The 27,595-nt window shown below is 44.2% G+C and overlaps 9 protein-coding genes across 12 annotated transcripts; 5 read left to right on the top strand and 4 right to left on the bottom strand.

Annotated features, from left to right (window-relative positions):
* Positions 1–2,215: 2,215 nt before the first annotated feature.
* On the top strand, positions 2,216–4,166 carry LOC125765802 (uncharacterized). The gene is made up of 2 exons (XM_049431280.1): positions 2,216–2,627; positions 2,714–4,166. The coding sequence occupies exons 1-2, from the start codon at positions 2,580–2,582 to the stop codon at positions 4,031–4,033; spliced, it is 1,368 nt and encodes a 455-aa protein (XP_049287237.1). The 5' UTR covers positions 2,216–2,579; the 3' UTR covers positions 4,034–4,166.
* Positions 4,167–4,390: 224 nt separating this feature from the next.
* LOC125765838 (protein BUD31 homolog) lies at positions 4,391–5,152 on the bottom strand. Its single transcript, XM_049431329.1, has 2 exons — positions 4,927–5,152; positions 4,391–4,826 (listed from the first exon to the last, which is right to left on the bottom strand). Exons 1-2 carry the CDS (start codon positions 5,018–5,020, stop codon positions 4,486–4,488), a joined length of 435 nt encoding a protein of 144 aa, XP_049287286.1. The 5' UTR covers positions 5,021–5,152; the 3' UTR covers positions 4,391–4,485.
* A 225-nt stretch (positions 5,153–5,377) lies between these two features.
* LOC125765773 (exosome component 10) lies at positions 5,378–8,941 on the top strand. Its single transcript, XM_049431236.1, has 5 exons — positions 5,378–5,660; positions 5,784–5,965; positions 6,042–7,647; positions 7,716–7,811; positions 7,889–8,941. The coding sequence occupies exons 1-5, from the start codon at positions 5,523–5,525 to the stop codon at positions 8,810–8,812; spliced, it is 2,946 nt and encodes a 981-aa protein (XP_049287193.1). The 5' UTR covers positions 5,378–5,522; the 3' UTR covers positions 8,813–8,941.
* Positions 8,939–10,411, bottom strand: LOC125765815 (crossover junction endonuclease EME1). The gene is made up of 2 exons (XM_049431295.1): positions 10,073–10,411; positions 8,939–10,007 (listed from the first exon to the last, which is right to left on the bottom strand). The coding sequence occupies exon 2, from the start codon at positions 9,872–9,874 to the stop codon at positions 8,939–8,941; it is 936 nt and encodes a 311-aa protein (XP_049287252.1). The 5' UTR covers positions 9,875–10,007; positions 10,073–10,411.
* A 37-nt stretch (positions 10,412–10,448) lies between these two features.
* On the top strand, positions 10,449–19,144 carry LOC125765779 (uncharacterized). Of its 4 annotated transcripts, none has more exons than XM_049431246.1 (7): positions 10,449–10,581; positions 11,971–12,177; positions 13,945–14,386; positions 14,458–14,649; positions 14,771–14,842; positions 15,478–17,014; positions 17,087–19,144. In XM_049431246.1, the coding sequence occupies exons 2-7, from the start codon at positions 12,097–12,099 to the stop codon at positions 17,235–17,237; spliced, it is 2,475 nt and encodes an 824-aa protein (XP_049287203.1). In that variant the 5' UTR covers positions 10,449–10,581; positions 11,971–12,096; the 3' UTR covers positions 17,238–19,144. The 4 variants fall into 4 exon arrangements, with proteins under 4 accessions (XP_049287203.1, XP_049287201.1, XP_049287202.1 ...); XM_049431244.1 differs by lacking the exon at positions 10,449–10,581 and adding an exon at positions 10,616–10,726; XM_049431245.1 differs by lacking the exon at positions 10,449–10,581 and adding an exon at positions 10,664–10,774.
* Positions 19,145–20,071: 927 nt separating this feature from the next.
* LOC125765827 (pre-mRNA-splicing factor SPF27) lies at positions 20,072–20,991 on the bottom strand. Its single transcript, XM_049431317.1, has 2 exons — positions 20,809–20,991; positions 20,072–20,743 (listed from the first exon to the last, which is right to left on the bottom strand). The coding sequence occupies exons 1-2, from the start codon at positions 20,881–20,883 to the stop codon at positions 20,165–20,167; spliced, it is 654 nt and encodes a 217-aa protein (XP_049287274.1). The 5' UTR covers positions 20,884–20,991; the 3' UTR covers positions 20,072–20,164.
* Positions 20,992–21,262: 271 nt separating this feature from the next.
* Positions 21,263–23,419, top strand: LOC125765804 (60S ribosomal protein L4). Its single transcript, XM_049431282.1, has 3 exons — positions 21,263–21,391; positions 21,904–22,330; positions 22,412–23,419. Exons 1-3 carry the CDS (start codon positions 21,389–21,391, stop codon positions 23,314–23,316), a joined length of 1,335 nt encoding a protein of 444 aa, XP_049287239.1. The 5' UTR covers positions 21,263–21,388; the 3' UTR covers positions 23,317–23,419.
* A 1,479-nt stretch (positions 23,420–24,898) lies between these two features.
* On the top strand, positions 24,899–26,125 carry LOC125765813 (pre-mRNA-splicing factor 18). Its single transcript, XM_049431293.1, has 2 exons — positions 24,899–25,037; positions 25,125–26,125. The coding sequence occupies exons 1-2, from the start codon at positions 24,975–24,977 to the stop codon at positions 26,112–26,114; spliced, it is 1,053 nt and encodes a 350-aa protein (XP_049287250.1). The 5' UTR covers positions 24,899–24,974; the 3' UTR covers positions 26,115–26,125.
* Positions 26,126–26,249: 124 nt separating this feature from the next.
* On the bottom strand, positions 26,250–27,566 carry LOC125765820 (uncharacterized). Its single transcript, XM_049431306.1, has 2 exons — positions 27,247–27,566; positions 26,250–27,178 (listed from the first exon to the last, which is right to left on the bottom strand). Exons 1-2 carry the CDS (start codon positions 27,344–27,346, stop codon positions 26,427–26,429), a joined length of 852 nt encoding a protein of 283 aa, XP_049287263.1. The 5' UTR covers positions 27,347–27,566; the 3' UTR covers positions 26,250–26,426.
* Positions 27,567–27,595: the final 29 nt, after the last annotated feature.

Raw genomic sequence — 27,595 nt, 5'->3', positions numbered from 1 at the left:
TCCACCAGAGAACCAACAGTAAATACAAATCGAATAATTTAGGATTGTGATTGCAAAAGTAGTTTTGTTGTCAGTGTATGTGGTAATACCGGACTGATATTGGTATAGATCCGAAGCCTCTAGAAGGATAATATAGACATTCCCTCCCACCTGGAGATCACCACAGCAAACATATTCCCAGATTGACCACGTTCTTATCGATAAAAGGCAATTCTCGGGTATTATCGACGTACGTACGTACAGGGGAGCAAACGTCGACTCAGACCATTTCCTGGTTATGGTAAAGTTACGCCAGAAACTGTGCGTAGCCAATAAGCTGCGCTGCCAGCCCACCCCAAGGCTCAACATAGATCGGTTGAGGCAAGCTGATGTGTCAAGGCACCTTCGATTGGCGTATGAAGGAGCAAGCCAGAAACAGCGCGGCCGATCGACAAAATTGGCCGCGTAACACGTAGCTAGAGGAAGGAATGGTTTGATGATGAGTGCAGGCGAGCACTATCCGAGAAGAACGCAGCGCGTAACCGCATGCTCGCGAGTTGTGCGAGCGCGAGACCAGGCAGAACGTGGAAGACTACAGATGACTGAGAAGGCAGCTTTCCCGACTCTTCCAGGACTAGAAGCGCAGTTTCGAAGAATCGGATGAGCAACTGATGCAGCAGCTATCCCAGTCTTGAGAAACGCGTAAGTTCTACAGGATGTTGAATGCGCCACGAGGCGGTTTTACTCCCATGACCGCTATGTGCCACAACGAGGAGGGAGATATCCTGTCGGACGAGCGAGAGGTGATCGATAGGTGGAAGTGCTACTTCGACAGGCACCTGAACGGAGCAGATGCAGGAGAGGCTGAACCAGGCGCAGGAAGCAGAGGAGAGCAGTATTACGTCAGCCAGCAGGATGACGAAGGTTTTGAAACCAGGAAGAACTACCGGACGAGTGGAAGCTGGGTGTCATACACCCAGTGTACAAAAAGGGCGACAGACTGGACTCTTCTGTAGACTTGGGCCCCTTGCCACAGATTTCGTCGGAAGCTACCAAGCTGGATTTGTTGGAGGCAAATCGACCGCCGACCAAATCTTTACTCTACGGCAGATCCTCCAGAAGTGCCGAGAGCATCAGATCCTTACGCACCACCTGCTCATTAACTTCAAAGATGCCTACAAGCGATAGATCGGACCGAACTATGGAATACCACGCTGTTGCGGAATCCCAGGGAAAATGGGAACGCCACTATGGACGGTGTAGCGCAAGATGAGAGTGTCGAACATGCTGTCAGAATCTTTCGAATCTCCGGAAGGTGTCATGCGAAGCGCGGGCTTCGACATCCGGGGCACGATTTTCACCCGTTCTCTTCAATTTCTCGGCTTCGCGAATGACATCGACATCATTGGGCGTAAATCTGCGGCGGTGTGCGACGCTTACACCCGACTGAAACGCGAGGCCTATAGCATTGGATTGAGGATCAATGCGACGAAGAAAAAGTACCTGCTTGCGGGAGGCTCTGACCGTTGTAGAGCCCGAATCGGGAGCAGAGTATCAGTTGACGGCGACGATCTCGAGGTGGTAGAGGAGTTCTGTTACCTTGGTACGATCGTAACTTCGGACAACAACATGAGCAGCGAAATCCGATACGTCCGGTACGTCCGGTAGTCCTCTACGGGTAGGCCAATGCACTCGCTATTTTCGAACGGCGGGTGCTAAGGACTATCTTTGGCGGTGTGTGCGAGCAGGGCGTGTGGAGAATGAGAATAAACCACGAGCTAGCAGCGCTGTGTGGCAATGTAGATATCCTGTCGCTGGTCAAAGCCGGAAGGATACGATGGCTGGGGCACGTTATGAGGATGCCGGACTCATGCCCCACCAAGAAAGTGCTCGTCAGCGATCCGTTCGGCACGAGGCAGAGAGGAACACATAGAGCTAGTAGGCTGGATCAGGTGGAGTCCAACCTGTCGGAGATCGGATGCAGCCATGCATGGAGGACTGCAGCCCTGGACCTAGTTTCCTGGAAACGGATTGGCGACCTTTTGATTTGGCGAAAATTTTGATTCCTTGCTCGTTCTCTATTAAAATTAGGATGTTTCCTTGGTACGATGCTTTATCAGTACCTTATCCCTGGCTCTGCAATCATATCCACAAAGAAAAAAAACAAATTTGAACTATTTTCTTTTTCCCACGGTCTATCACTATAGTTCCCTGAAACGTATAACTGCCAAAAAAAAGGGAAGATCATACTTGACAACGAGCGCGCAATTTCATACACCACGTTGTAGGTGAAAACTTATCGCATTGATTTATTAAAAAATTTAAACATTATAGTACTGTCTAATCATTTCTAAATCATTTTCACTATATTATTACAAAACAAGTGAAATATAAACAAGTTCCAAAAATCGAGAATCCCGGCGGTTACGTGTTTTTTGCCCTTGCCCTAGGAAATAAGCATACATAGTAGGCTTTGACAAAATGCGTCAAAAGACACGTCATAAATCAACGCACTCATTCGTCGTTAACCTGCGCGGGTCTTCACATCGCTAGTTGCCAGATAGCTCAGTCGTGTGTAACAACGGGGTAAAACAAAAGCCATGAACAACGAAAAAGCTGCTTGTTCAATACAGCATCTCCCGTGCGAGGTAAGTAAAACAATATATTAAAACCATATTTAAACGTGCTTTTGAACAAAACAGCAAAATGTAGTATCTTTGTCGCTTTCTTTCAGGTGTTGTGTAAAATCTTTGACTACCTTGATATAAGGGACGTGAAGAAGTGTTCTCTTGTGTGTCAACGATGGAAAGAAACAATTTTTTCCGATTTCTACATCAAAAGGTTCAAGTTTAACTTCGCGATTTCTGAACTCAGTTATAAAACGATACGTGTCTTAGAACAATCGGATCGCCTGTATTGCAATTTGGATATTAGTAATCCGTCTAATTCATTGATGGTAGATAGCGCCCGCATCTTTAACGTAATTTATAGCATTATTAGCTATCCAAAGCTAGAACAATTGGTTACGTTGAAAATAACAATCGAAGGGAAGCCAAATAATACTGTTAGAATGATAACGGATGCCATCCCACGGATGAAAGTGCTTCGAGAACTATATGTTCATAACATGATCGGTTGGTTTTCTAATAGTGATACAAATGTGAACACCATAAAAATTCGTAGCAACTCCATTCAGTTACTTGAAGTACATCTTGTAGGACCAATGGTTATAAAAGCACCGCAGCTTGCGTCACTGCGCATATTGATGCACCTGCGTGAGACAATAACGAAAGAGATGCAACGTCGCATTGAAAATTTGCTATATTCGAGTCGATTGCCTAACCTACAATCTCTGGAAATCCATAAAGCAAACGTATTTGCCAACATAAACAACGTACAACATGCATTGAGTTTTTTATCCAAACTCGAAACACTGGAAAAATTGGATCTGAAATATGTTAACCTTAGTGGTTACTTGTTCAAAGCGATCTGCGAAAACTGCACCAATCTAATGGAATTATCAATTGATTCGTTGTATATCATGGACACATCTACATTACGTTATCTTTCGAACCTAGCTAAGCTTCGACACATTCAATTCAAGAATATCAAGTGCCTGGAACGTGTGTCATTCGGATCCGTCGTGTTGCCTAACCTGGAGTCACTGGGAATCGGTTGTTTCCCAATGCTGTATGACACATTAGAGGCATTCAAATCTGCTACTAAAATTACTGTTTGTGGCATAGGCACCAGTACGGGTTTCATAGCTGCCCTTGCAGCTAAAATGCCGAAGCTAAAACATGTTGAGCTCGAAAAGTTTTCCGCAAGTACAATACAGTCGTTGAATCGGCTCCCGAATGTAGAACTGCTCACAGTAGCATTTGACATAACAATGTTGAAGCAAGTACAGTCCATCGTCACTACGATCAAAGAAATACGTTGCTTAAAGGGAGGTTTACCATCGTTCATGGATGCTAAATACTTGCAGACCCATTTTCCCAAACTACAATTGATCACAGCCGGGAAAAATGATAAGCTCAGAATCAAAAACTGATGTAATACTATTCTAATAGTAAAAATTAGTGCATAATTTTCAACTCATTGTAAACTGGTATCATTCCAACGATGGATAAATTGTTATAAAAGCATAATGGAATACAAATAAAACTAAAAAGAAAACATTAGAATGTGGGTATTATATAATATTAAACGGTTGAATAGACTCGTAAAAGAATATATATGCTTTATGGCATAAAGCGACTTTGAACTGATCTAGTAATTTTGGTAGCGACTTGAATTAGATTGAAACTGAACAAACACTTACCTTATATGCGACTTAGCTAATTAAGAATTATAAAATTTTACCAATAACAACGTATTCAACAATATTGCTACTAAACGAAACCACAAATTCAGAGCTAATATCTGATCATTTTAATGAAAAAAAGACAAAGCTTTAGCTACAGACAGATAATCAGTTGCAACTAAACACTGAAGTAAATTGATTCATCCAGAGCATCCTCGACATCCGCAGTGTACGCATTCAACCACTCGTCCTTCCTCTAATTTCGATTTCGGCACACGGCAAATACAGTTCGTACCGAAGTTTGTATCCCTGGTCTGTATGCAGCGCAGGCAGCAAAGATTTTCATACCCGGACTTTTTCCATTTGGCTATCAGATTCGAATCGGCAATCTTTTCCTTTAGGCAGTAGTCATACAATTCTCTGCTGATTGCTTTTCGCCGGTAAAATAGATCATAAATGTAGCGTGACTTCTGATGGTGTATTTTAAAGATGGGCCACAATGATTCCGTAATCCTTTTTCCTTCGTGGGGCTCTGTTTCGGCTGCAATGGGATGAACAGTGTTTAGATGACGCGGTATTTAGCTAATGATGGTGAAACATTGATCCAGTAGCCTTTGCCGCTGGGATACACATATTCTTACCTTCTCGCATCTTTTGCTCCAGCTCTTCAAGAGTAGGCTCAATCAGTTCCCATCCCTCGGGCGGTTGCTTTCGACTCCTTCGCACTTTTGGCATCGTATTTGCAGCAAACGATTGCAAAAATATAGAGCAAACAATTAACAGATAACAGCGACGCTTTTTTCCTTGTTTCTCAACAAAACATTCGTGAATTTTGACAATTGTTGACAACACAAATGAAAACTGAAACAAGCGGGTTGTTTTGACATATGAAAAGATGACAAGCGATGTTTGACAGTAGCCGAAAATTTTATTTGTGCATACCAAATAAACCGTAAATGCATAGGTATTATTGTAATATTACAACTATTATGAAACGAATCTAAAAATGTGTAAAATTCCAAATGGCTCAATGTGTAAAAGTTTAAAATAAAATTGTTTGTGCCAGCTTCTGCCATAATTATAGCAAGCTCTGTACTGTCACCAATGTCAGACACAAAAACACGTTTATTTTGTTGTGGAAAATCGTTCTCTCGCGATTTGTGAGGCTGTTGAACTGATCCATCGCCGACCTTACCATTGCTTTGTATGATAAAAACTTACTGTCACGGCTACTGAAATGACCGATAATCAGAAACAAAAGAAATTTAACAAAAATAACACACTTGCTGCAGACGGTAACAGTATGGAATTGGGGTCATCATCGATGAACAACAGCGCCGACAGCAGCAGAGATAACATCCGCAACCTGTGCGAGGTATGTAAACAGTTTATTAGCTTATTCGCCCAGTCTGTACCCACCATACAACCGTTGGCTTGAAAGAAAAGAAAAAAAAGCTCAAGCACTGCAGTCCGTTGATTGGTTGTTAAATTTTCGCAGCAAGGACAAAACGCTATCGTGGCCGGCATGAAAGTGGCGAACGCGATGCCGTCGGGACGGTCGCGCGACCTCTACGCAGCTCATCCAGAGTTCATCAAAATCATGGACACGCGGGCGAATCAGGTGTTGCATATAATATCGAACATTTTGCAGCTGCAGGGAGTACAGGGCAATATTCTGCAGTGAGTAGGCTGAGCAAACGGATACATTTGTGTTGTGTGAAGCTTTCTTTACATTTGTGTGCATACTTTTCCACAGACGTGACCCGGACGAGCGGTTGGAAATGATTCACGATTTTAACGACAACATCCTGGAGCGAATACACTCAAACTTGGATGAAATGGCAGGTATCCGCAAGGCAGCTCCAACGGTGCTGGTGCAATCGGAGGTACAGGTTCCGGTGGCACCGCGCTATCGTCTGAGCGGCGCATGGAATGAAAACCAAAAGCGCGAACCAGTCAAAGCGACCCTCATAACTGGTAAAAATATTGCTCGACCGCAGGCCAAATTTAAAGTACCGGTCGATAATTCGCGCATCAATCCGTTCGTACCGAAGATACGTGATAAACCGAACTCATTGAAACCGTTAGCTGTGTTACCAGAGTATGACGACTTCGGAAACATCGTAAGCTATCTGCATCCGTACGAGTTTGAGCTGGATCGCTTTCAACCTGCAAAGAGTGTATTTCAACATGTGACACCGCAAGAACCACCACTGCTGGAAGAAACACCACTAATGTTCGTCGAGAAAGAGTCGCAGCTAGTGGATTTGATGCGTGATTTAAAATCAGTGAATGAAATTGCGATCGATTTAGAACATCATTCGTACCGTAGCTATCAGGGTTTTACCTGTCTGATGCAGTTATCTACCCGTAGCAAGGACTACATTGTGGACGCATTAGCTTTACGCGATGAGCTTTCGGTGCTGAATGAAGTGTTTACCGATCCGAAGAAGCTGAAAGTGTTGCACGGTTCGATTAGTGATATCGAATGGTTGCAACGGGATCTAGGGCTTTATCTGGTAAACATGTTCGACACTGGCGAAGCGGCGCGAATTTTGCAATTCTCCCGCGTTGGATTGCAGTTTCTTTTGAAGCATTACTGCAACATAGATACGGATAAGACGTTCCAGCTGGCGGATTGGCGCATCCGTCCCATTCCGGAAAACTTTATCGAGTACGCACGGAAGGATACCCATTATCTGCTGTACATTTATGATCACATGAAGAACGAATTGCTCAACAAGGGTGAAGGTCTACTGCAGACCGTGTTCGATAAATCGACATTTATCTGCAAGCAACGTTATCAGAAACCGACCATGAACGAGGACACGGTGATGAATATCTATCGTCGTTCGCGATACGTTTTCGATCATCGACAAATGTACGCATTCCGGGAAATTCTGTACTGGCGCGATCAGATGGCACGCATGGAAGATGAATCACCGGGATACGTACTGCCGCAGCATATGGCGCTTGATATTGCTTCGAAATTGCCGCGTGAGATGCAAGGAATCATAGCATGCTGTACACCGGTGCCGTCACTCGTTCGGCAGCATCTGCACACGGTTCATCAGATCATCTTCAAGGCACGCGAGTTACCAGCGGTGGCGGGTGATCAACCTCATGCCAAGGAGCAGCATGAGGACACACGATACAAAATACAATCTGCGTTTGATTTTGACAATCCCCTAGTGTGTCCTCATGACAATACGGGCCAAACAGATGCCACCAGTTATACCAATCATCCCACATTGCTGGGTGATTTAACCAACACGATGAATGCGATAACGCTAATGCCACCGGGAAATTTAACTTTATGGAAGGATGTTCCTGATATGAGTATCTTAGCAGCACCGAAGATTGTACGTATCGAAACCGTCGAAGGTGGTCGAAATATTCTTTCGGTTTAATGTTTTTGTTTTTTTTACAGCGAACGATAGACAGCCGCGGCCAAATTGGATTGAATGAAAATGATGTCAGTAAGGAAACATTTGCAAAGTTACTATCGCTGCATACCAACATTCCGGTAAGTTGTAAACAATAGGAAAGCGTACAGTAGATCGTTATTGATTACATATCTTTCTTTCTCTCTGTCCGTTGAAGCAAGAACAAGCGGGGAACATAAATAAAGGTAGCCGGTATGAACAGAATAAATTCAATACACCCTTTGAACGGTATCTGGAGACGAGCCGCTTGCGTCAGTTAAAAGAAAGGAGCGATAATGATCTTCAGAAGCAGCAACAAGCTACTGTAAATAAGAAGTCCGATATATCGAACCAACTTGCAACTGTTAGTTCCTCTGATGTCGCAACTCAACTAGCGCCCGCACCAGCGACCGTAGTAGTAGTTAAGGAAGAAAGCAAAAAGCCACAAACTCCAAAACGTTTAATGACTCAAAATCAACTGAAACGATTGGAAGAAGCAAAGACACGTAAAGCCGTTGCAGCTGGCGAAAAACTGTGCTTCAATGGAACGGATCAGGGTCCGATTATCAGTCCATCGCAAGGTAAAAGGAAATCATACCCGATGGAGATTAATGTAAGCGGCAGTGGAGATACTATCGGAGCAGAAGGTGCGCCAGCAAGTAGAAGCGATACATTGGACGATCAAGCAGCGAAGAAAGAAAAACTCCACATGGTACCGTTTAAGGATGAATCGAAACCGGACAGCCACAATGACAGTAAAAATTGGAACGAAAAGAGGGCAACAAGTAAAAAAGCTAAGCAACGGCAACGTAATCTAATGAAATCGTCCATCGGGCAGGACTCACGCCAATCGTCCAACAAACCAATCGTACCGTTCGATTATAGCAATGTAGACTTTAGCAGATTTCAGGGTGGCTCTAAACCGCCCGCTGCTCCACGCAAAGGCAAGCGTGGAGGGTTTGCTGGTGGTTTTACTCTAGCGAATGATGCTGGTGAAGGTAGCAACCTAAAGAAGCTAAATCCGAACAGTCGGATAGCGAAAAACATTAAGAAAACACACAAATCCTTCAACCTCAGCAGTAGCAATATGAAGCGAAAGTAAACATTTGGTAGTTGATACATAATTTCTTTGCTGGTTTCTTATTGGCAAACACATGCAATTACAAAACGATGTAATTTGAAGTAGGATTTATGAAAATAAACAAATAAAAAAAAACCTTTAATTCATTCATAGCTCTTGCTTGGGATTTGTAGAAGTGTACATGACGTAAATTTTACGACTTAATTCCGGACCGATGCGTCGGTTCGATGTTGTGATCGGTCCACCGGCCCTGCGGATGGAAATGTTTGCTAGTAAGTTGGAAGCTTCCACACCAGCTTCGCGGAATCCAAGCAGCAGCGAGTTCAACGTCGGATAAACGCTCATTATAGCTTCCGCTATCTCCAGCGTAACTGACGGTATCTTAATAAGTTGCGCCTGGTACAGTTGGTGCAGCCCGGCCGTACCTTCTACGCGTACGCATCCCTTCTTCTCATTGCCCAGATATACCTGTTCGCTGCTATACTTGTCCATCTGCTGTTGCTTGTAGGGCAGTTCAGCGATACTTCGTGCCAGCTGGGCCACGAAATTTGCCACCTGTTCGCCCGTTTCCAGCAGCTGATGGGATGTGTCCTCAAACAGCTGCACTTCGGTTAGCGCTTGTTCCGTCTCACGGCGCCCGACGCTGCCCCGATGTACCCGGCAGTAGCTGACCAGGCCGAAAACGAGCAGACTCAATCGGCGATTAGGAAGCTGCTCCTTTACGCTTCGTACCGCGGCCAGTAGCTGATGGTTTCGTACGTATGCAATAAATTCACCACCATTGAGCAGATACACGGCAAAGGGTTCGTCAATCGTTTTCTCCGACATTGCACCATCTGAGGTTAGTTTAGCCGAAAGGGTACGATAAAACGTTACCGTGGATGGCACTGGTTGTGGCTTCAGTTCGTACTTGAATCCTTGTTCGGTCAGCTTCGATAGTACTTGGGCACCATGTGGATCCTTCAGAAAGTCCGGATCAATTACAACGTGCAGGAATTTGTTACACTGTCCCGGTTTTAGGTTGCGTTGTTCCTCGTTGTGGTTCAGCAGCTTCAAGCGGTCGGGATTTGTTAAGGTAAACATAGTTGTTTGATTTGCGAGTTACTGCAGGCGGTGAACGGTATGGTAGTACATGGAACTATTCATGCATTTAGTAATACTTTCTTGCGTTTATCGTGTTCACTAGGTTGGACGTATAGGATGCTTAATTTAGCGGCTGAAAGCAGAAATGTATAGCTAATTTTAGTAAGACGTACAAGAAGTAAAGCAATGTTTCCTTACCGTTTTTTGGAATAACTATACAATTAACGCATATACGTTTAATTAAAGATATATCATATTTCCACCACTATGTTGTTTTGTAGAATAATTCACGCATTATTATTGTTTTATCATATCTTTTGCGCCATCAGACGCCACACGCATAACAAGAACACCGTCCGTCCGGAAGAAAGGTAATCAAAACAAAACTCACACATAACTGTCACTGTGTGCGTGCAGCCGTATGTTTGGTGCGTGTTGAACAGTGTACACACTCACACACCGCCAAGTAGCAAAACAATTCACAGACTTGCGAATCCTTTTTCCGCGCAAGTGTGAGCGAACGGAGCGAAACGGAAACGCGGCCGGAACCGTTCCCCAGGGGGTGGATACGTAAGGGGGCGCATCAGGCTGCAGAAGCGAGAAGGCTAAATCAATGCATTTTCTAATGCTAAAATGGCGTCTCGGTGGTATTCGATGATTCGGTGCGTGTGTGTCAAGTGAGTGCTTTTCAGTCGTGGAGACGGATGGTGAGTTGTGTTGTGCAATAGCGAAACGAAACGAGGCAAGTACGCGGGCACGGAACAAAACGTCATTTGAATACAAACGCGAACAGTGGATGCATCGTTTCGCGCTTGGTCGTGCTCTGGTCGTGAAGATGGCCTAGTGGATTAGGTGAAAAATGCTTTCTATCATTTGTGATTCGCGTTCGCTATGTGTGGTGTGAGTGTTTTTTTTTGGGGAAAAGGATGCAATTGACAAAGCTTTACTAAAGAATGTCATCTACATGATGTGAACGGCAGTGGTCTTTCGTGCTAGTGGCAGTTAGTAGTAGTAGGCTGTGTTCAACCCTCGTAAAAAGGGAGCTCTCGTCAGGGAAACTGAATCCAGGCTGTACAGTCTATTGTTTGCCTTGCTCTCTCTATCTCTCTCTCTCTCGGGAGCACCTTAAATTGGGGTCGAAAAGTTTCATGATCGATAAAACCGAAATGAAGACGAGCAGTAGCGAGTGTGACATTTCGTAATCGTTGTCTAGAGTCTGTGCACCCGAGAGGGTCGCGCCTGTGTTGTGTGCTGTTGATGTTGTATGTCGCAGGAACAGTGCAAGATGAAGATACTGGGCAGAGGAGCATAGAGCTGTCCGCACATCCTCCTACGCACCCCCCCCCACCGCTCCCAGACGTGATATGTTCGAGGGGCGACAACGGCGGCCATAGCGGTTTCTATGATTCAGTCGCACTACGAGTCTATCACAATAGCACCCCCGTGCGCGGAAAGCATGTTAGCGAGAGCGAGATAGGTAACAGATTAAAAGATTCACCCCGAACGAAATACACCCCCTCGGTTAGAAGACACTGCGCGAGAGAGAGCCTGTGTGTTTGTGGGTGCGTCCTGGTGTGCGTACTAGAGTGATGAGGATAAGTTGGTGGGTTTTCGTTCTAGGGGATCTTTGAACCTTTGACCTCAGGAGACTAATATCCCTGTGTCGGGGTGTATCTCTATGTGTGTGTGTGTGTGTGTGTGTGTTAGTATGTGGGAGCGTGTGTTGGTGCTGTTTTTATCGCACAAGCTTAGGGGGTTGCACGCTTTGTGCGAAATCTATATACTCTTCCTTGGTCCGCATCGCACGCGAAGGGTTCGCCTGCTTTGTGACTCCTGTGTCCCCAGTTAGTTTACATCTCACGCGCCCTCGGTGAACAACGGACGCGCGCGCGTGTCGGCTCCTCGGCCCGAATGTGCTAGTTTACCTGTGCTGAAACATACTGATACGACCCATCATCTATTTACACGGTTATTGATTTTCCGAGGAGACGATTCGCCGAGGTCCACCTTCACCGTAGAGCGTGTGCGTGTTAATTGGCAACACGTCGCCTGTGTGTGGTCTCAAAAGTTGTTCATCTTGCCTTCATTTCACGCAGCCCCTTAGTAACCGAGCATCTTAGAGCATCGGATGCATGCCGTTCGTCGCAACTAGTCACATGAACTAAGCAGTTGGGTGATAAAAAGGTGCGTGCTGTGCATGCATTGACTACACGGAAAACATCATGAGTGCCACCGGACTATCGCAGCAGTTCTGTGTTCGATGGAACAGCCATCTGGGCAGCTTAGGAGCAGCCTTTCCACAGGTATGTACCGTCTTGATTGGTTATTTATATTTCCTTTAACTGTTTTTATAAGTTTAACTGAATTTTATAAGTTCACCAAAGTAGGAAAATTGCCTGGACATGTGCAACGGGAATGAAAATGCTACGCTTGATTTGTAACGAGGGTCTTAAATCCGACCAACCCCTTCTTTATCGTCGACGTCAAATTCATGTGTGCAAGCTAATCTTCCTACTACGTGCGATATCTGCGTTGCCCATCACATCCTTTATCCTACACTCTACACCGTTACTAGTACTACTACAGCCACAACACACTCCACTGAAGAATGCTGACGATAGAGTGTTGTCAATGGTAACCAGCCTCGGTACGCTGGTGTGCGTTTTCATCATCGAAGCGCGCGCGTGGGGTTGTGTTTTTAAAGATGCGACGATGAAACGAAAGGGCAAACCGTCCACCCCACAGGCACCCTGCTTCGTAGCCTACAGTATTGGTGGGACATTACGGCTGTCCTTGCTACAGTGCGGCCCGCTAGAGTACGGTCCAATTTGCGTTGGTGTATTAATAAGTACGTCAAACAAATGATGCACAAAAGGAGAGAAGGAGAGATGCGTCAATCGGGCTGCAACACCGGGTGGGTGCTGAAACATGGTCTGCCCTCAAGCAACGAACATTGGACCGCAAAAGCGTCATCTTCAAGCAGTTCCTACGGGGTAGTACCATTTAGCGCAAAGTGCATTACCATTCGAAGGGTTCCCAGTTTTTCAAAAAGGGCTGCTGGGTACAAAACGCAAACCAGCCGTCTCTTTCTTGGTGTGCTTCTCTTTGCTGGCGTATCATAACCAACGGCGAAGGTCTGCGACCGACAGCATCACCGTACGAAGAAGCACCCCTTGGTTTGTTCTTGCTTGGTTTCCAATGTGGTCCATTTGTGCGACACGCGTTTTGATGATAGCACGCCCTGGGGTTCCGTGAAACGTGATCATGCGCCGCTCTTCGTATTTCCCTTCGAGTTACATTCGTTCCCTTTTTTTTATTATTATTTTGCACTCGCTCTATCGCTCAAGGCTTTCAGCAATGCCGTTGTATGTAATCTTAACTGGGTTTAGGGTCGTCCAGTGGATGGTTTTTGTTAGAAATTTCCACCAACCAGTAGGCTTTGGATTTGATGAACAAAAAAAATGTTAGGTATATTGGAAGGGTTTAAACACATTTTTAAGGGTCATATTTTTTTATTAATTTAAAAGGACAAAATATTTTCTCTACCCACCATACAATACTGCATGTTGGTCCGTTTTTTCCTATTTTACTGTGAAAATGTCCCTTTATTTTTACTCCTAATATGGACGATTCCTTTTTGGTTCAGGAACCCCGCAGCAACATTCATTGGACAGTGCTGGATGTCGGGGGTAATCGGAAATTTGAACATTTTGTTGTTGTTACTGCTATTCGTGATGTGCTTCAGTCTCTAGTGTAAAGGGCATTCTTTGAGTCTGCGCCTCAGTAAATGGAATTTCTATCCGAACTATTTCTTGTAACGTTGTTTTTGACTGGGGTCATCGAACGTTCCGGGAATGATAATTATCATCCCTTCAGGAAGGGTCCCTTAACAATGAAAGAAGCCACAAAAGCATTTCGTTTGGATTGCTTTCCGTTCCTGATGTGTTGATGATATGTTGAAGTTTTAGTTATATTTCCCTTAAAGACCGCTTCTTGCTTTATAAAATAAATATTTGTATGCATGTCAATACCCCATTTTTGTAACAATCTCCTCTTACTGTCTCTTACAGCTATTAGCCGGCCAAAGGTTCGTTGATGTAACGCTGGCCTGTGAGGGCCACCAAGTCCACTGTCACCGTTTGGTGCTGGCCGCATGTTCCACATATTTCGAAAATTTGCTCGGCGAAAATCCCTGCAAACATCCAATAATCATACTACCGCGGGACATTAAATTATGGGCCATACAGGCGCTGGTGGATTTTATGTACAAAGGAGAAGTGAACGTATCTCAGGCCGGACTACCAGATCTGATGAAATGTGCCGAAATTTTAAAAATACGCGGCCTGTGCGGATCCGATGCAGCGTTAAACCTGAACCAAATACACAACCCACCTGCGGGCGGAGGAAACAACAGCTACCAACCACAGCGACATCACAGTGCCAGCAGTGATGCAGGTGACCCGGTGGAATACAACCGCGAAACGAATCGACATGGCGGTAGCCAATTCCAAAGTAAGCTAACATTTGCCAGGGGTGTGCGCTTTCTACTGATGTTAATGTTAATATTCTGCGAATATTTTTAGATGCAAGATTGCAGCAAAGTAATGCGGCTAGTGGACCAAAGAGACAGCTTTTGAATAGCTTAAACCTGCAGCCTATTGATTCGGGTAGTCATCACCAACATCACCACCACCAACAGACTGAGGATGGTTGTCATAGTGATAACGGGGAAAGTGGCAATGAAATGTGCATAAAAACCGAAGATTTAATTATCGGTAAGAGAGTCGGACTATGAGTTTTTGGGCCTCATTTGTTCTAGTACATTTTCATATTGATATCATATGTGGACGATCTGTTTAGCTGGACTTAAAATTATGTATTTACTGCTAATTACAGATGACGATGACACAAGCAGACAATGTGGTGATGAAGACCTGGAAATGGACACTAGTGACAAAGGTGCTTCTGGTAAGTTTATCTATCAATCTAAATAATATTAATATTAATAAATCTAAATAATATAAAATTTAAATTCCACTTGAAGTGGTTGATATAAATTGCTCGAACTGAACATATCGTACAGGGTTTCCTTTAAAGAATTTAAAGTGCGTCAGAAATAATTTGTTTTGTTTAAAACGCAAACATATTTAAGTAAAATTTATAATATGCTTTTTGTTCCATTGCAAATATTTCGTGTTAAAAATGATTGTTGCAATCTAAAGAAAGTTAGATGGCCTCTGTCAACATGTTATCGTGTCCTGGTTAAAACATTTCAAAGGATAGCACAATTTCTCTGACCTTACAAATGGAGGTGCCTGGTTGTTGTTCCTAATGTACGATTACATTACATACGGAATTATGTACCATTAGACAAAACGTTTGCTAGTCTAGACTAGTTCACCTACCGTGCACATCTCCATGTTACGCCATAGTAAGTTTTTTTTCTGTCTGCCTTTCTTACACACCTTCTTTCATTATAACATTGTACGACATCATCGCCTTCATTTAATCTCTCTTTCTCTCTATCTTTTTGGTAAATTTGTTAGATATTAAAGTGCATTCATAATTTACTGTTTTATCGTTACTTGTGTGTCTACTTGCAGACGCGATTCGCTGCGAGCAGTTCCTCGGCGTTCATGCATTGGATGCAGAGGATAATAGAGTGAACGATCGGGTTGGAAGTGATTCGATGCGGGACCGAATGGAGGAAGAGATGGAGGAGGGAGAAAAAATGATCGGTGATCGACGGATGATGATGGAAAGGTCAGAACAATCCCAAAATCATACCGATCGCCACGATTTCGATCCGGACGATTACGACACGTTCGCTCGCGAGAACGAAGGTGATGTTGATGATGATGATGTTGATAATGATCTGATGGAGGTAAGAGAAGAGACAGAAAAATCGCTGGCTACACCGGCAGGTGCCAATAGGATGGAAATGCGAAGAAAAGCAAAGAAAGGTAGCGCCACCGTGCATCATTCCACTAAAAACAACGAACTATTAGTACCGGACAGTTCCTCTGCTCGCACCATTTCCGCTTCCTCCATGGTGTCGTCGTACAGTAATAGTGCCAATAAATCTGGACAACCGTTTCAACCGAATGCCGTGGAAGGTGCACAGCGAGCGAATGGCGCACGTTCGATCGGTACCGTGCCATCACTTTCTTCCATAAGCCCGCCGTCGCGAACGGTTCCTAGTGGTTCCAGGGGTTCGATCCGTGTGAAATCTATTGAGAATCTCTTTGAAAGTTATCAAGCCAAACAATCACCAAACAAGTCTTCCCGTGAAAAGAGAAAGCTCACGCCACAGTCCTCGGTGGTTGTGCTGGGCTGTAGCGGTGCCAATATCAGTGAGAACGATAGTGCCAGTGAACAACATGCCAGTGGTATTGCTTCCTCGCTGATCTACAACCGGAATGAAATGGATATTTACGTTAAACCCCAGCAGCAGCAGCAGCGAATTCTTAAAGCTACCGAGCGCCATCCGAATGCTGAAGGTATCGGTGATGAAACGAATGCTTCCACGGTAAGCGAAGGTGATGGGTACGAAAATATAATATGTTCGCCCAACTTTCCTCAACTGAATGAAGTCGTCGGTGGTGGATATAAGGCGGAAGAGGACGACGACGAAGAAGAGTATGGGGATGAGTACGCTATACAGCTGTTGGCAGAAGAGATCGATAGCAGTATGCTTGCAAACGGAGGCGAAAGCGAAGGTGATGAAATCCTATACAAACCACCTCCACTAATGGCCATCGGTGCTGGTACAAAGGGATCCCACTCCGGTGGCAGCTGTACCAATAGCAAAACTTCTGCCTTGCGAACGTATGGAAGAACCGGAGCGATGGGTAATGGAACCGGAGCTACCTCGACGTTAACGATTCGCAAAATCGAGCGGGAAGCACGCGGAAATCTTAGCGTTTCGCAAACAAACAGTTTGACCCGCTCGGTGACTCGACGTCCCAGATTAACTGGCCGCTCGAAGGAGGCGTTGCATCAGTTGCTAAACACAAACGGAACGCCACCACCGATCGCTTTCACACTGCGCAATCCGCGGGGCAATCAACCACGCACATACAATACCGAAGCACTGTGGGCCGCCCTGATGGACGTGAAGGCTGGTGAAAGCATCTATCGGTAGGTATTGACGTGTGCTGCGTATTACAAATAAATAATACAAAACATACATTTACTTTTTCTCCCATTTAGCGCATCACAAATGCACAAAGTTCCTCGGAAAACGTTACGGAATTGGATGAAGCGTTGGGACATAAAGTCCGCTTACCCGATGCCAAGGCAACTGAAGGAAGCGGCCGAAAAGAAGCGCATTATAAAAGAACTGACAAGCCAAATACAATAGCAGGAGCAGCAACAGCAACGGTTGCAGCAGCTGCAACTCGGGCAGCAAATGCAACCGACGCAACCATTGATATACCAAACGGACGATAACGTGTTGATACAGTCCAACTTCCACTTTGCTAATTCCGCTAGTGCTGTTGTCGTACCACAAGCAGCAGCAGCAGCAGCAGCAGCATCACTCTCGACCGTTGCCAATACTACTATACCAATAACTTGGGGATAGGAAACCCATTAAGGAAGAAAAGTGTGTGGAAAGTAGGGTTTTTAGAATCAGCCAAAAGAAGAAAAAAAGAAACGAAACAACAAAACAAGCCAACAAGAACGTAAAAAGCGTGTAGCAATAGTTGAAAAAAAAACACACACACACACAAATTATAGATATATACAATAAGAAGATAAATGTACGTACGAATTGAAATAATGTTACACTGCGATGTGCTAAAAGACATTGCGCAGGGATGGAAAGAGTTGCCAAGATAAAGATAGTGAACCAGGGAAATGAATAGTAAGAGTATAGATATATATACATTTTATTATTATTTTATAAATTATATTTTACAGCGGTGATAAGCATAGAATTTATCATCATTCACTTTCGCAGAAAAGATGAGTCAACCATTAACACGAAAGGGGGGGCAGTAGCAGCAGCCATACACAACAGCATGCAGGGCAACTTACTTCCTTGAACCAATAACACTCCATTTACCCATTATTTTGGGTGGTAAAACATGATATATGGCGTACCATCGTACCATGAATTTTATTAGTCATTAGTACCCATCACTTTTAACCAAACAGTTTGGTATTATTTTCTTACCCTAATCGTATGGGTAAGCGTTTGCTTTTGGTTAATATTGAGTTCGAGTCCTTTTAAGCTGCCGCACGCACTGCATATGACAAGCGAAACGTAATACGGAGACAGAATGATTTGTATTTCGTGAAGTTGTGTATACTAACGGCCAAAGTAGACGAAGAGTAACGGGTTAGCATAGATTGGGTTAAATAAGTCTTGAAATCGAAAGTTATACTTTACAATCCGCTTGAATCTAAAACAAATGGGTGCAAGTGACGGTTTTTTTTTCTAGTCATCGTCTGTTTCTTAAGCAGATAGTTTGAATTTGTTTTGTTTATTTCAGACCAGAGTATAGGTTAACCATTATATGTGCTTAAAGATTTACTATTTTGTTCGTTTTTTTTTTTTGTTATTTGTTTTTTATGCGATGAAATCAGTGGCAATATAATTTAGAGGAAGAAGGTATAGGCTTACATCAATATAAGTAAATATTTAGTTTGGTTGTGATGGACTTTGTTCAAAGTGAGCTGCTCGGTGAATCTGTTCCAATACTTATGTTCAGTTACCAGTAGATTCTCTCGATTTATATTCCTTATATGAATTATTACTTTTTACATTGGAAATCTATATTTATTGTCGTACCGCAAGGGTAACGCACGCCAAGCCAAATCTCAACATTTGAAACGAAATTGAACCGAATACTAGTAAAATAGGTTTTTAATTGCCGTCGTACTTAGGTAATAGTTGTGCCGATAAATTAGTTATATGCTAGTGTGTACCAATCTATTTGTAGCTGTCATCAGGCGCCACTCGTTGGAGTATTGCTCTCATTATCCTTTCTATACCACTTTGTAACCCGTTTGGCGAATGTGTTTATTTCTTGCCCATGTCCCATATGCAAGGGACAATGCAGGGCCTGTACTACAGTGCATAGGCGATAGCGAAACCGGAATGGTGAATAATGTTGAGTGAATCCTCTCCTATTTTTACAAGGGGGTCTTTGAGAAATCGTCTAGCGACAAACAGATGGAACTTATGACAGGATATACCGAATATATTGTGCATACACAAAATCCAAACAAAGAAAATGCCAGTAAACATATTTATAACAACGATTGAGAGATTTTTCACCCTCAGTGCTGATGACAACGATTGAAAGCGGATTGATTTAAAAACCAAAATGGTCTACTTCAAATGTACATTTCATGTTTCTTCACACGTGTGTCTACCTTTTTAGATATACCATCTGAGTTTGCTTTGGCCAATGTAACTTGCGAATATCAATCAAACGCGCAACAGACGGCAGGACAACAACTGGACACCAACAATGTAGGTCGCCGGGTGCGGCGATCAGAAGAGATTCTAAAGCAGGCGGCAGAGCACGTATCGCGCGGTGACACATTCCAAAACGTTAGCCTCAAGTTTGATATTCCGATTTCTACTATTCGGTACGTATCGACCATCAAAACGTAAATCTTTCTGAAATAAAATCTTACATAGCTTAATCTCTTTTAAGCTTCTATATGGCACGTAAAGGTATACTCCCACGAAGAAAGCGCGGTCGAACGGCCATGTTTCCTTGCGGTGTAACAAATCGCCAACAAATGGTGGCAATGGACATACCGACAGGATCTACGATTGTCCAGCAATCGAACCAGGCTGATTTACAACAGTATCCTCAACAGTTAAACGAAAATATGATCACGATTGGTAGACAGCAACCACCTACCCAAACTGGTATTAGCACTAATGTGGAAACAAGTTCACCAAACGATGGTAGTCGATCACCGTCACCGTCCGGTCCTCCGTTTCACATTGCGAACTATAAGCTACCCGATCTACGGCCAGATCTGTTGTAGAATGGTACCTTACCTCACGGTCCACTAATATAACCGATGATCTCAAAACAATCAGTACGGATTATTGTTTATGTAGAGTAAATGGATGTATATTTACAGATAACTAGGTATATATTCAACTTACGTACGAGCGCTACTCTATCTTAGATGAACTATTTTAGCTTATAATATACATTGCTGGTGTAAAAAATAATTTGTAGAATATGTTTGTGAGTTTTATTTTGAAATATAATTAAGTTTGTTACACACACAGATTACACTCATGCTACGATTAACCTATTGCTCTTTGTCCGGCGTTTCAAATGCATTGCACGCCATCTTTTTATGGTATATTTGTTCTTCTAGTTTGGCGCAAGCCTGTTCAATTTCGTAGTTTTTCGATACCAACATTACCCACTGTGCTTCCAATGAGCGCAATTTTTCGCCACCTTGCGTCTGTTTCGTCTTGCGTGCCCAATTTGCGTCCTGAATTTCTTTCTTTACCTCCGCCAACCGGGCCTGACATTTCGCTTGCATCGTCACCAACGTTTCAAGGTAAGATTTCCACATTTCACATCCATAGTCAGCCATAAGCTCGAGATTCATTGCGCGCACGGCTTGGTGTTCGAGCTGTGCCATCGAATTGTCCACACTTTCGCCCCATGCCGATACCTCGTTCATCTTGCCAGCCGGTGGCGGTGGAAGTTCGTATCGCTTCATGCTGAGTGGTTCCATCGGGAGCCTGTTTTGAATGCGTTCGAACTCTGCAGTCATTAGTTCAGTCTCAAACGCAGTCGTATTCAGGGCGGGCAAATGTTCTAAATAGTTTTTTGTTGGTCGATATCGGCGACATTCTTCCTCTACCATAGCGATTGCCTGGAATGGAACCAAACGGAGGTTAGTATGCGAAGATGTACAGTATTAAAATGATCGTTTCATACCGCTTCCCGCACGCCCGGATCATCGTAGCCAAGATCGATGTATGGTAAAGCATCTACTAAAACTTCGCCAGCCATTTTATTGCTATATTATGCTTTAATTGAACACCGCTGAACTGAGACAGCCAATCGATCTGGTAGGATTTGTATCGATGTTTGGCAACAACTGTATTGACAGTTCGCATATATTTATGTTGTTTGAGACGAAAAGGCTTTCCGCTAGAACCAAGACCACAATAGGCTTTTTGATGAAAACCACAATTTCATAACAATTGTGCAATTGTACAATTCTGGGATCAAAGATGATTCATTGCAATAAAGCAGTACATTTATTGCATGTTTTAGTAAAATACATTGATTTTCTATCGTGTACACATAATTTTCCATCGAAACATGCAATTTTAGCATATTTCAACATTCCACTGAACTGTAGCTCTGTCATGTTGACAACTGTCATGGAAAAGCCGGACCGGAGTGCTTCCGCTTTGAATAGTTCTTTTTCAGTCCCCCGTGGCATGGTGGACGTGCTTTATTGTAACAGCCAACAAAAATTGTGAATATTCGGGAGTAAACTTGTGCGAAAATGGTAAGTTCATGCGGTAATAGAAGCGCCTAACCTTAAGTAACTGCAGGATGTTGCGTTAGTACCGAAAATTGGATGGTAATTAGCCACATTGTTGTATGTTTGTGTGATGCGCGGATAGTGCCACAATGAGTGCGGTGTGGTGATTTACATCGAATCGGATTGATTCCAGGCGGTCGTGAAAGTTTCTGTAAAGGGATTGATGTGCCATGTAAAGACTGACAATTTCAATAATCGTGTAAAGGTGTTGTTCCGCTTAAATTGTTCTTGCGGTTGATGTTGAGTATCGATTGCTACGTTCTGTCATCGTGCCCTAGGCCAAAATGCCGGAAACGTGTGTAATTGCATCGGTTTAAGGAATACCTAAAGAAAATAGTTGTTTACCAAAATAAACGTGGCGTTGTTAACTGATCGTACAATTGATATGAATTGTGAAATTGTTCTTACTGCTGCGTTGTGTTGCCTATTGATAAATTGTTTTTTAACAATGTGTATGTGTGTGTTTATCTTTGCAGAGTTTATCGGCAGCGCGCCCTTTGGTCAGTGTGTACACTGACAAAAATGAGGCGGTGAAGGGCAAGGGAGTTGCTTTGCCGGCAATTTTCAAGGCTCCGATCCGTCCGGATGTGGTGAACGATGTATCGCAGCTGATGCGTCGTAACAATCGCCAGCCGTACGCTGTTAGTGAGGCTGCCGGTCACCAAACGTCGGCCGAATCGTGGGGTACTGGTCGTGCTGTGGCTCGTATTCCCCGTGTCCGTGGCGGTGGTACTCACCGCTCCGGTCAGGGTGCATACGGTAATATGTGCCGTGGTGGTCGCATGTTTGCCCCGACCAAGACCTGGCGCCGTTGGCATCGCAAGATCAACATCAACCTGAAGCGTTACGCTCTGGTTTCTGCTCTCGCCGCCACCGGTGTACCTGCGCTGGTGCAATCGCGAGGTAAGTCCAAGGGATGGATTCCCTAATTCCCGACTATATTCACCGTATGCTAATAATAATCGCACCCCTTGTTTACCGTAGGTCATATCATCGATGGAATTTCTGAGCTGCCGCTGGTTGTCTCCAACGACATCCAAAAGTTCAAGAAGACCAAGCAGGCCGTAACTTTCCTGCGCCGTTCCAAGGTTTGGGCCGATGTGCAGAAGGTATACAAGTCGCAGCGTCTGCGTGCCGGTCGCGGTAAGATGCGCAACCGTCGTCGCATCCAGCGTCGTGGACCGTTGGTGATCTACGATAAGGATGAAGGTCTGCGCAGGGCTTTCCGCAACATTCCCGGCGTAGATACGATGAAGGTGTCCAAGATGAACTTACTGAAGCTGGCCCCAGGTGGCCATGTTGGCCGTTTGTGCATCTGGACCGAGTCGGCGTTTGCCAAGCTGGACGCATTGTACGGCACTTGGGAGAAGAGGTCGCGTTTGAAGAAGGGTTACAATCTGCCAACCCCGATCATGGCCAACACCGATCTGAACCGTCTGCTGAAAGCGGAAGAAATCCGTCGTGTGTTGCGGGCACCGAAGAGGATCGTTCATAGACATGTGCGCCGTTTGAACCCGCTGACTAACAAGCAGCAAATGTTGAAACTGAATCCTTACGCTGCTGTGACGACGCGTCGCGCTCAGCTGGCGAAGAAGTTGCGCAAGTGTGAGCGTATGGTGGCGAAGGCGGAAGCCGAGAAGAAGCCGCTTGATGCCAAGAACAAGGTTGTTCGTTTCATCGACAGGCAACAGCGACGATTTAAGCGAGTGCAGAAGCGACTGGACACCCGAAAGGCCAGGGTCGACAAGAAGGTGGCTGCGATGAAGGCCGCTAGGAAAGAGGGCAAACCGCCGGCGGACAAAAAAACCGCCAAACCCGTGAAGAAAGTCGCGAAGAAAGCCGCGAAGAAAGACGCGAAGAAAGACGCGGAGAAGGTCGTAAAGAAGTAAATGCGTGAACGCTATGCATGCTTTATTGGTAACATGTTCTAATTTCCATCGGCATAAATAAAACCGTAAAGCCATCAGTCCTTACAGCTGTGGTGGAAAGAAAGTAGCATTTGTTTTGTTTGACTGACCTAGCCAATTAGTAATTTAGTATTATCACGTAACAATTGTTAGGAGCAGAATGACAGTATGACAATCGGTGAGGGTGAGCGATTTGGAACTATTCCTGCCTTGTAAAGACAGGCTCCGCTACCACCCCAACTTGCTCAACAGTTGTTGAATTTTCTTCTTCTTTGTCTGCCCAGGGTTGAGCACACCGCGAAGATATGGTCAGGTCTCCAATCATTTTCCAAGAAACTCGGTCTAGAGCTGCAATCCTCCATCTACGGCTGGATCCGATCTTCGCGTGTTGCTGGAAATGTATGGATCGCAGAAGTTTGTATAGCCCGTAGCAGGTAGCATGATTTCCTTGGCGGCCTCCTGAAGCCTTCGGATTTCCTTACTTATGATGTAGTCGGAAGTTACGATCGTACCAGTGTAGCAGAACTGCTCTACCACTTCGAGATCGTCACCGTCAACTGATACTGTGCTTCCGGGTTGAGCTCTATCACAGTCAGAACCTCCGGCAAACAGGTACTTTGTCTTCCTCGCATTGATCCTCATTCCAATGCAATAAATCCAATGTCTCCTTGCTTCAGACTCCGGTGAAATTCGAACGATTCCAACTGCATTTTCGATACTCTCACGTTGCGCTACACCACCATCCATAGTGGCCTTCAACAGCCGTACCAGCTTCCCTGGGAATTCGTGCTGCCGCATGGTGTGCCATAGTTCGGTCCGATCCGATGGTAACGAAGGGCACCGTGAAGTAAATGAACATGGAGTAAATGAATCCGGTGCTCTCGGCACTTCTGGAGCATCTGAGATAGAATAAAAAACGGAGGGTAGAACAACACCCCGCTGATGTGGATAACATAGGCTCTCCATAGCCTACTCCGACTCAATGCGTTCACGGGGTACAGAATGGTAACATATATATCTCTCTAAATATGTGAACTTGGGTATGCATGGAAACCCATCCCCATGGGAAAATGGGCTTTATATGGCTATTCTCCATGTTAGGGGCCAGCTGGATGTAGCTTCTGTCGTGGCATCCGACAGAACTTTAAACTAGTAGGCCCTCCGACGATCTAGGGAGTTGGGAAAGAGCCCTTGCAAGCCACCCTCCATAAAACTGTGACGAACAGTAATCAATGTATTTCGAATCGGAGTTCTTGAATATCAGCATTAAATTCCCACGGTAGTATGATAGAACAATTCTTAACAATGGTATAATATATGAGTTTAGTAGTTTAGTAGGGAGTAGTTTACTATCTAAGTTTTATGCAAATTTCACCCACCACATTGTTTAATTCATTATTACAATAAAATCAACTCGGAATGTAACCACCTGGCTTTAAGTCCACATAGGATTACGCCGTAAACGATGGATTTAAAAAATTTTAACAATCCTTTTAGTACCACAGTTCACATGTAGAGGTGCTGTACTTCAGTTGTTGTTTCCGTCAAATTTGTTTGTTTACTTTTGTTACGATTTCTAAACAAGAAAATAACATTTTTGTGACCCACCGTAGAGAGATATTAAACAACTTCGATCAGGAATGGATATACTGAAGGCAGAAATTGCTAAGAAAAGAAAGCTGCTGGAAGATAAAAAGCTTGTGGTAAGTAGAATCGTTATTTGGCTTTATTATTTGTCGCAATTTAACGTTTAACGCACGTTTGTTTGTTTGTTTGTGGTACCATTGCAGGACGAGAATAAGAAATATTTCAAGCGTGGTGAACTGCTGGCACAAGAAGAGGTTGAATATCTTGAAAAAAGTGGATTGAACAAATTTGATGGTGCTACTAGCAACGGTTCAGCGGAAAAAGATGGACAATCCACCTTGGGTGTAGATCCAAAATATGACTTCAAAAAGTTACCACGGTCGGAAGTGGTCCGGAAGCTGCGAGAGCGCGGTGAACCCATCTTGCTGTTTGGCGAAACGGAGAAGGAATCGTGCCATCGGTTACACCAGCTGGAAATATCGACACCGGAAATTAATCGAGGCTTCCGGAACGACTTTCAGGAAGCGATGGAACAGGTCGATGAAGAGTATCTCAATGAAATTCTTACCTCGAATGGGCAAGGACCAGGCATGGGAAAGGCGAAAAATTCCAACGAAGACTATGCCATAGAGGAGAGCGTTACTTACGAATCGATACAGGAAATGGCAGTTCGGTTAGGGCGCAGCGGAAAGGATCACGACTGTCACGTAATAATGACACTGATCCAGTTCTTGCTCAAAATGTGGAACGATCAGCTGAGCTCGGCAACGGCTGCCGAGCGTATGGCTACCAAAGGTAAAATAGCACGGGCTACCTTCGAACAGACGCGGCTATACCTGAAGCCGTTGCTACGCAAGCTAAAGAACAAAACGATCCCGGAGGATATTCTCGACAGCCTGACGGACATTACCAAGAGTTTGCTGAAGCGGGACTATATCCATGCAAGCGATGCGTATCTGACCATGGCCATTGGAAATGCACCGTGGCCTATCGGTGTAACTATGGTAGGTATTCATGCACGTACGGGGCGTGAAAAGATTTTCTCAAAAAATGTAGCTCACGTTATGAACGACGAGACGCAAAGAAAGTACATTCAAGGGTTAAAGCGACTGATGACTAAAATGCAGGAATACTTCCCAACCGACCCCTCACGGTGCGTAGAGTACGTTAGTAAAAAAGATAGACAAGATTAAGTGTAAATTAAAGTTGCGATATTATTGAATAGCGGAACATATGATCTTGGTGAAATACTGAATATAGCAAGCATGTTGGAATTAAGATAAAACATTGTTTTGTTGACAAACGGTTAATAAAATGATCTAACCATAGACGATAAGAAAATAACACATTTTATTTTCTTGATCATTGAAACAATTGAACTGATTCGCTTGATTTGTGTTAACAGTATAACTTGTTACATAAAAATTAAACACCAACTACTGAGAAGCACAAATCATTGTTTTATGCTAGGTTAGAACGGCGGTTAGAAATCTTATCGATGATACTTATGAAAGCTGTGCGGCACGTTCCGTTGCTCGCTCCACTGCGTTCATAACGGTGCTGCGCATCGATCCTTGCTCGAGTGCATGCACCCCATGTATCGTTGCTCCACCGGGCGAACATACTTCGTCCTTCAGCACTGCAGGATGTTTGCCCGTGTCCAGTACGGTCTTTGCCGCACCCATCACCGTCTGTGCAGCAAGCTTCAAGGCCATGTCGCGCGGTATACCCTGTTTTACACCTCCATCGGCCAGCGCTTCAATAAATTCGTATACATACGCGGGGCCACAACCGGCCAACCCTGTGACGGCATCCATCTGACTTTCCTTTACTTCATAAGCAAGTCCAATACTTTCAAACAGGTACTCAACATCTCTGTACAGAACATCCTTTGGACTGGAGGGCGGACGACAAAACACTGTGCAACCAACACCAACTTGGATCGGGGTGTTGGGCATTGCACGCAATAAGAAATCCTCATCTAAGAATGGTAGGCTTTTCTGTAAATGATCAAGCGTAACGCCAGCCATTATGGATACATACTTTTTAAACGAAGGATCCCGGTTATATGCAAATTTAATATCCTCTACTATCTCGGGGAAAATTTGTGGTTTGACACAAATAAAAACAATGGTTGTTTTAGCAGCTACTTCTCGGTTATCAGTGCTAATGTTCGTAACCCCTAGTGGGCTCCAACGGTTGCGCAATTTTTCAAGGTTTGTAGCCGAAACCCAAATGCTTTCCGCTGCCAGGACACCTTAAGAAGAGGTGGATTGAAAGAGATTAGCTAGGTACAGATAAAACATTGTTACATTGGTCACGAACCTTTGTTGAGAAATCCAGATGCGAGAGCATAAGCCATATTGCCACCTCCAATGAAACCTACATTCAACTCCATTGGTCCGGTGGTCAATTCTTCTGACATTTTTATACGTCGCAAAAGATGAACGAAAGAATAACACAAAATTCTTTACTGCACTGGCTCAGCCGAAGTAGGTTTTCGATTCACCCCCACGCAACGGATATCAAGGGCAACAATGTTGAAAATAAACAATCAACAAAACCGCGTACCGACGACGATGAATGCTTTCGTATCTCGATGTTATCTAATCAACGCGAATTTTATTGTGTTGCTGGTTTTACGCAAAGCGATAGAATGCCAATGACAGCTGCT

Source organism: Anopheles funestus, chromosome 2RL (genome assembly GCF_943734845.2).
Source record: "Anopheles funestus chromosome 2RL, idAnoFuneDA-416_04, whole genome shotgun sequence".
In the NCBI taxonomy this organism is placed as follows: domain Eukaryota; kingdom Metazoa; phylum Arthropoda; class Insecta; order Diptera; family Culicidae; genus Anopheles; species Anopheles funestus.
The sequence above is the reverse complement of the archived record's forward strand: the minus strand, read 5'-3'. Positions and strand labels throughout refer to the sequence as shown.

Excerpts from the sequence above, each read along its gene's own strand:
- LOC125765827 (XM_049431317.1), bottom strand. The coding sequence starts at position 20,883 with ATGGCTGGCGAAGTTTTAGTAGATGCTTTACCATACATCGATCTTGGC. Across the intron at positions 20,744-20,808 it reads ATCCGGGCGTGCGGGAAGCG|GCAATCGCTATGGTAGAGGA; the intron begins GTATGAAACGAT and ends GTTCCATTCCAG.
- LOC125765815 (XM_049431295.1), bottom strand. The coding sequence starts at position 9,874 with ATGTTTACCTTAACAAATCCCGACCGCTTGAAGCTGCTGAACCACAAC.
- LOC125765779 (XM_049431246.1), top strand. The coding sequence starts at position 12,097 with ATGAGTGCCACCGGACTATCGCAGCAGTTCTGTGTTCGATGGAACAGC. Across the intron at positions 12,178-13,944 it reads TAGGAGCAGCCTTTCCACAG|CTATTAGCCGGCCAAAGGTT; the intron begins GTATGTACCGTC and ends TGTCTCTTACAG. Across the intron at positions 14,387-14,457 it reads TGGCGGTAGCCAATTCCAAA|ATGCAAGATTGCAGCAAAGT; the intron begins GTAAGCTAACAT and ends GAATATTTTTAG.
- LOC125765838 (XM_049431329.1), bottom strand. The coding sequence starts at position 5,020 with ATGCCAAAAGTGCGAAGGAGTCGAAAGCAACCGCCCGAGGGATGGGAA. Across the intron at positions 4,827-4,926 it reads GGAGCAAAAGATGCGAGAAG|CCGAAACAGAGCCCCACGAA; the intron begins GTAAGAATATGT and ends ATCCCATTGCAG.
- LOC125765813 (XM_049431293.1), top strand. The coding sequence starts at position 24,975 with ATGGATATACTGAAGGCAGAAATTGCTAAGAAAAGAAAGCTGCTGGAA. Across the intron at positions 25,038-25,124 it reads TGGAAGATAAAAAGCTTGTG|GACGAGAATAAGAAATATTT; the intron begins GTAAGTAGAATC and ends GTACCATTGCAG.
- LOC125765802 (XM_049431280.1), top strand. The coding sequence starts at position 2,580 with ATGAACAACGAAAAAGCTGCTTGTTCAATACAGCATCTCCCGTGCGAG. Across the intron at positions 2,628-2,713 it reads TACAGCATCTCCCGTGCGAG|GTGTTGTGTAAAATCTTTGA; the intron begins GTAAGTAAAACA and ends GCTTTCTTTCAG.
- LOC125765820 (XM_049431306.1), bottom strand. The coding sequence starts at position 27,346 with ATGTCAGAAGAATTGACCACCGGACCAATGGAGTTGAATGTAGGTTTC. Across the intron at positions 27,179-27,246 it reads ATCTGGATTTCTCAACAAAG|GTGTCCTGGCAGCGGAAAGC; the intron begins GTTCGTGACCAA and ends CCTCTTCTTAAG.
- LOC125765804 (XM_049431282.1), top strand. Across the intron at positions 22,331-22,411 it reads TGCGCTGGTGCAATCGCGAG|GTCATATCATCGATGGAATT; the intron begins GTAAGTCCAAGG and ends TGTTTACCGTAG.
- LOC125765773 (XM_049431236.1), top strand. The coding sequence starts at position 5,523 with ATGACCGATAATCAGAAACAAAAGAAATTTAACAAAAATAACACACTT. Across the intron at positions 7,648-7,715 it reads TCTTAGCAGCACCGAAGATT|CGAACGATAGACAGCCGCGG; the intron begins GTACGTATCGAA and ends TTTTTTTTACAG. Across the intron at positions 7,812-7,888 it reads CGCTGCATACCAACATTCCG|CAAGAACAAGCGGGGAACAT; the intron begins GTAAGTTGTAAA and ends TGTCCGTTGAAG.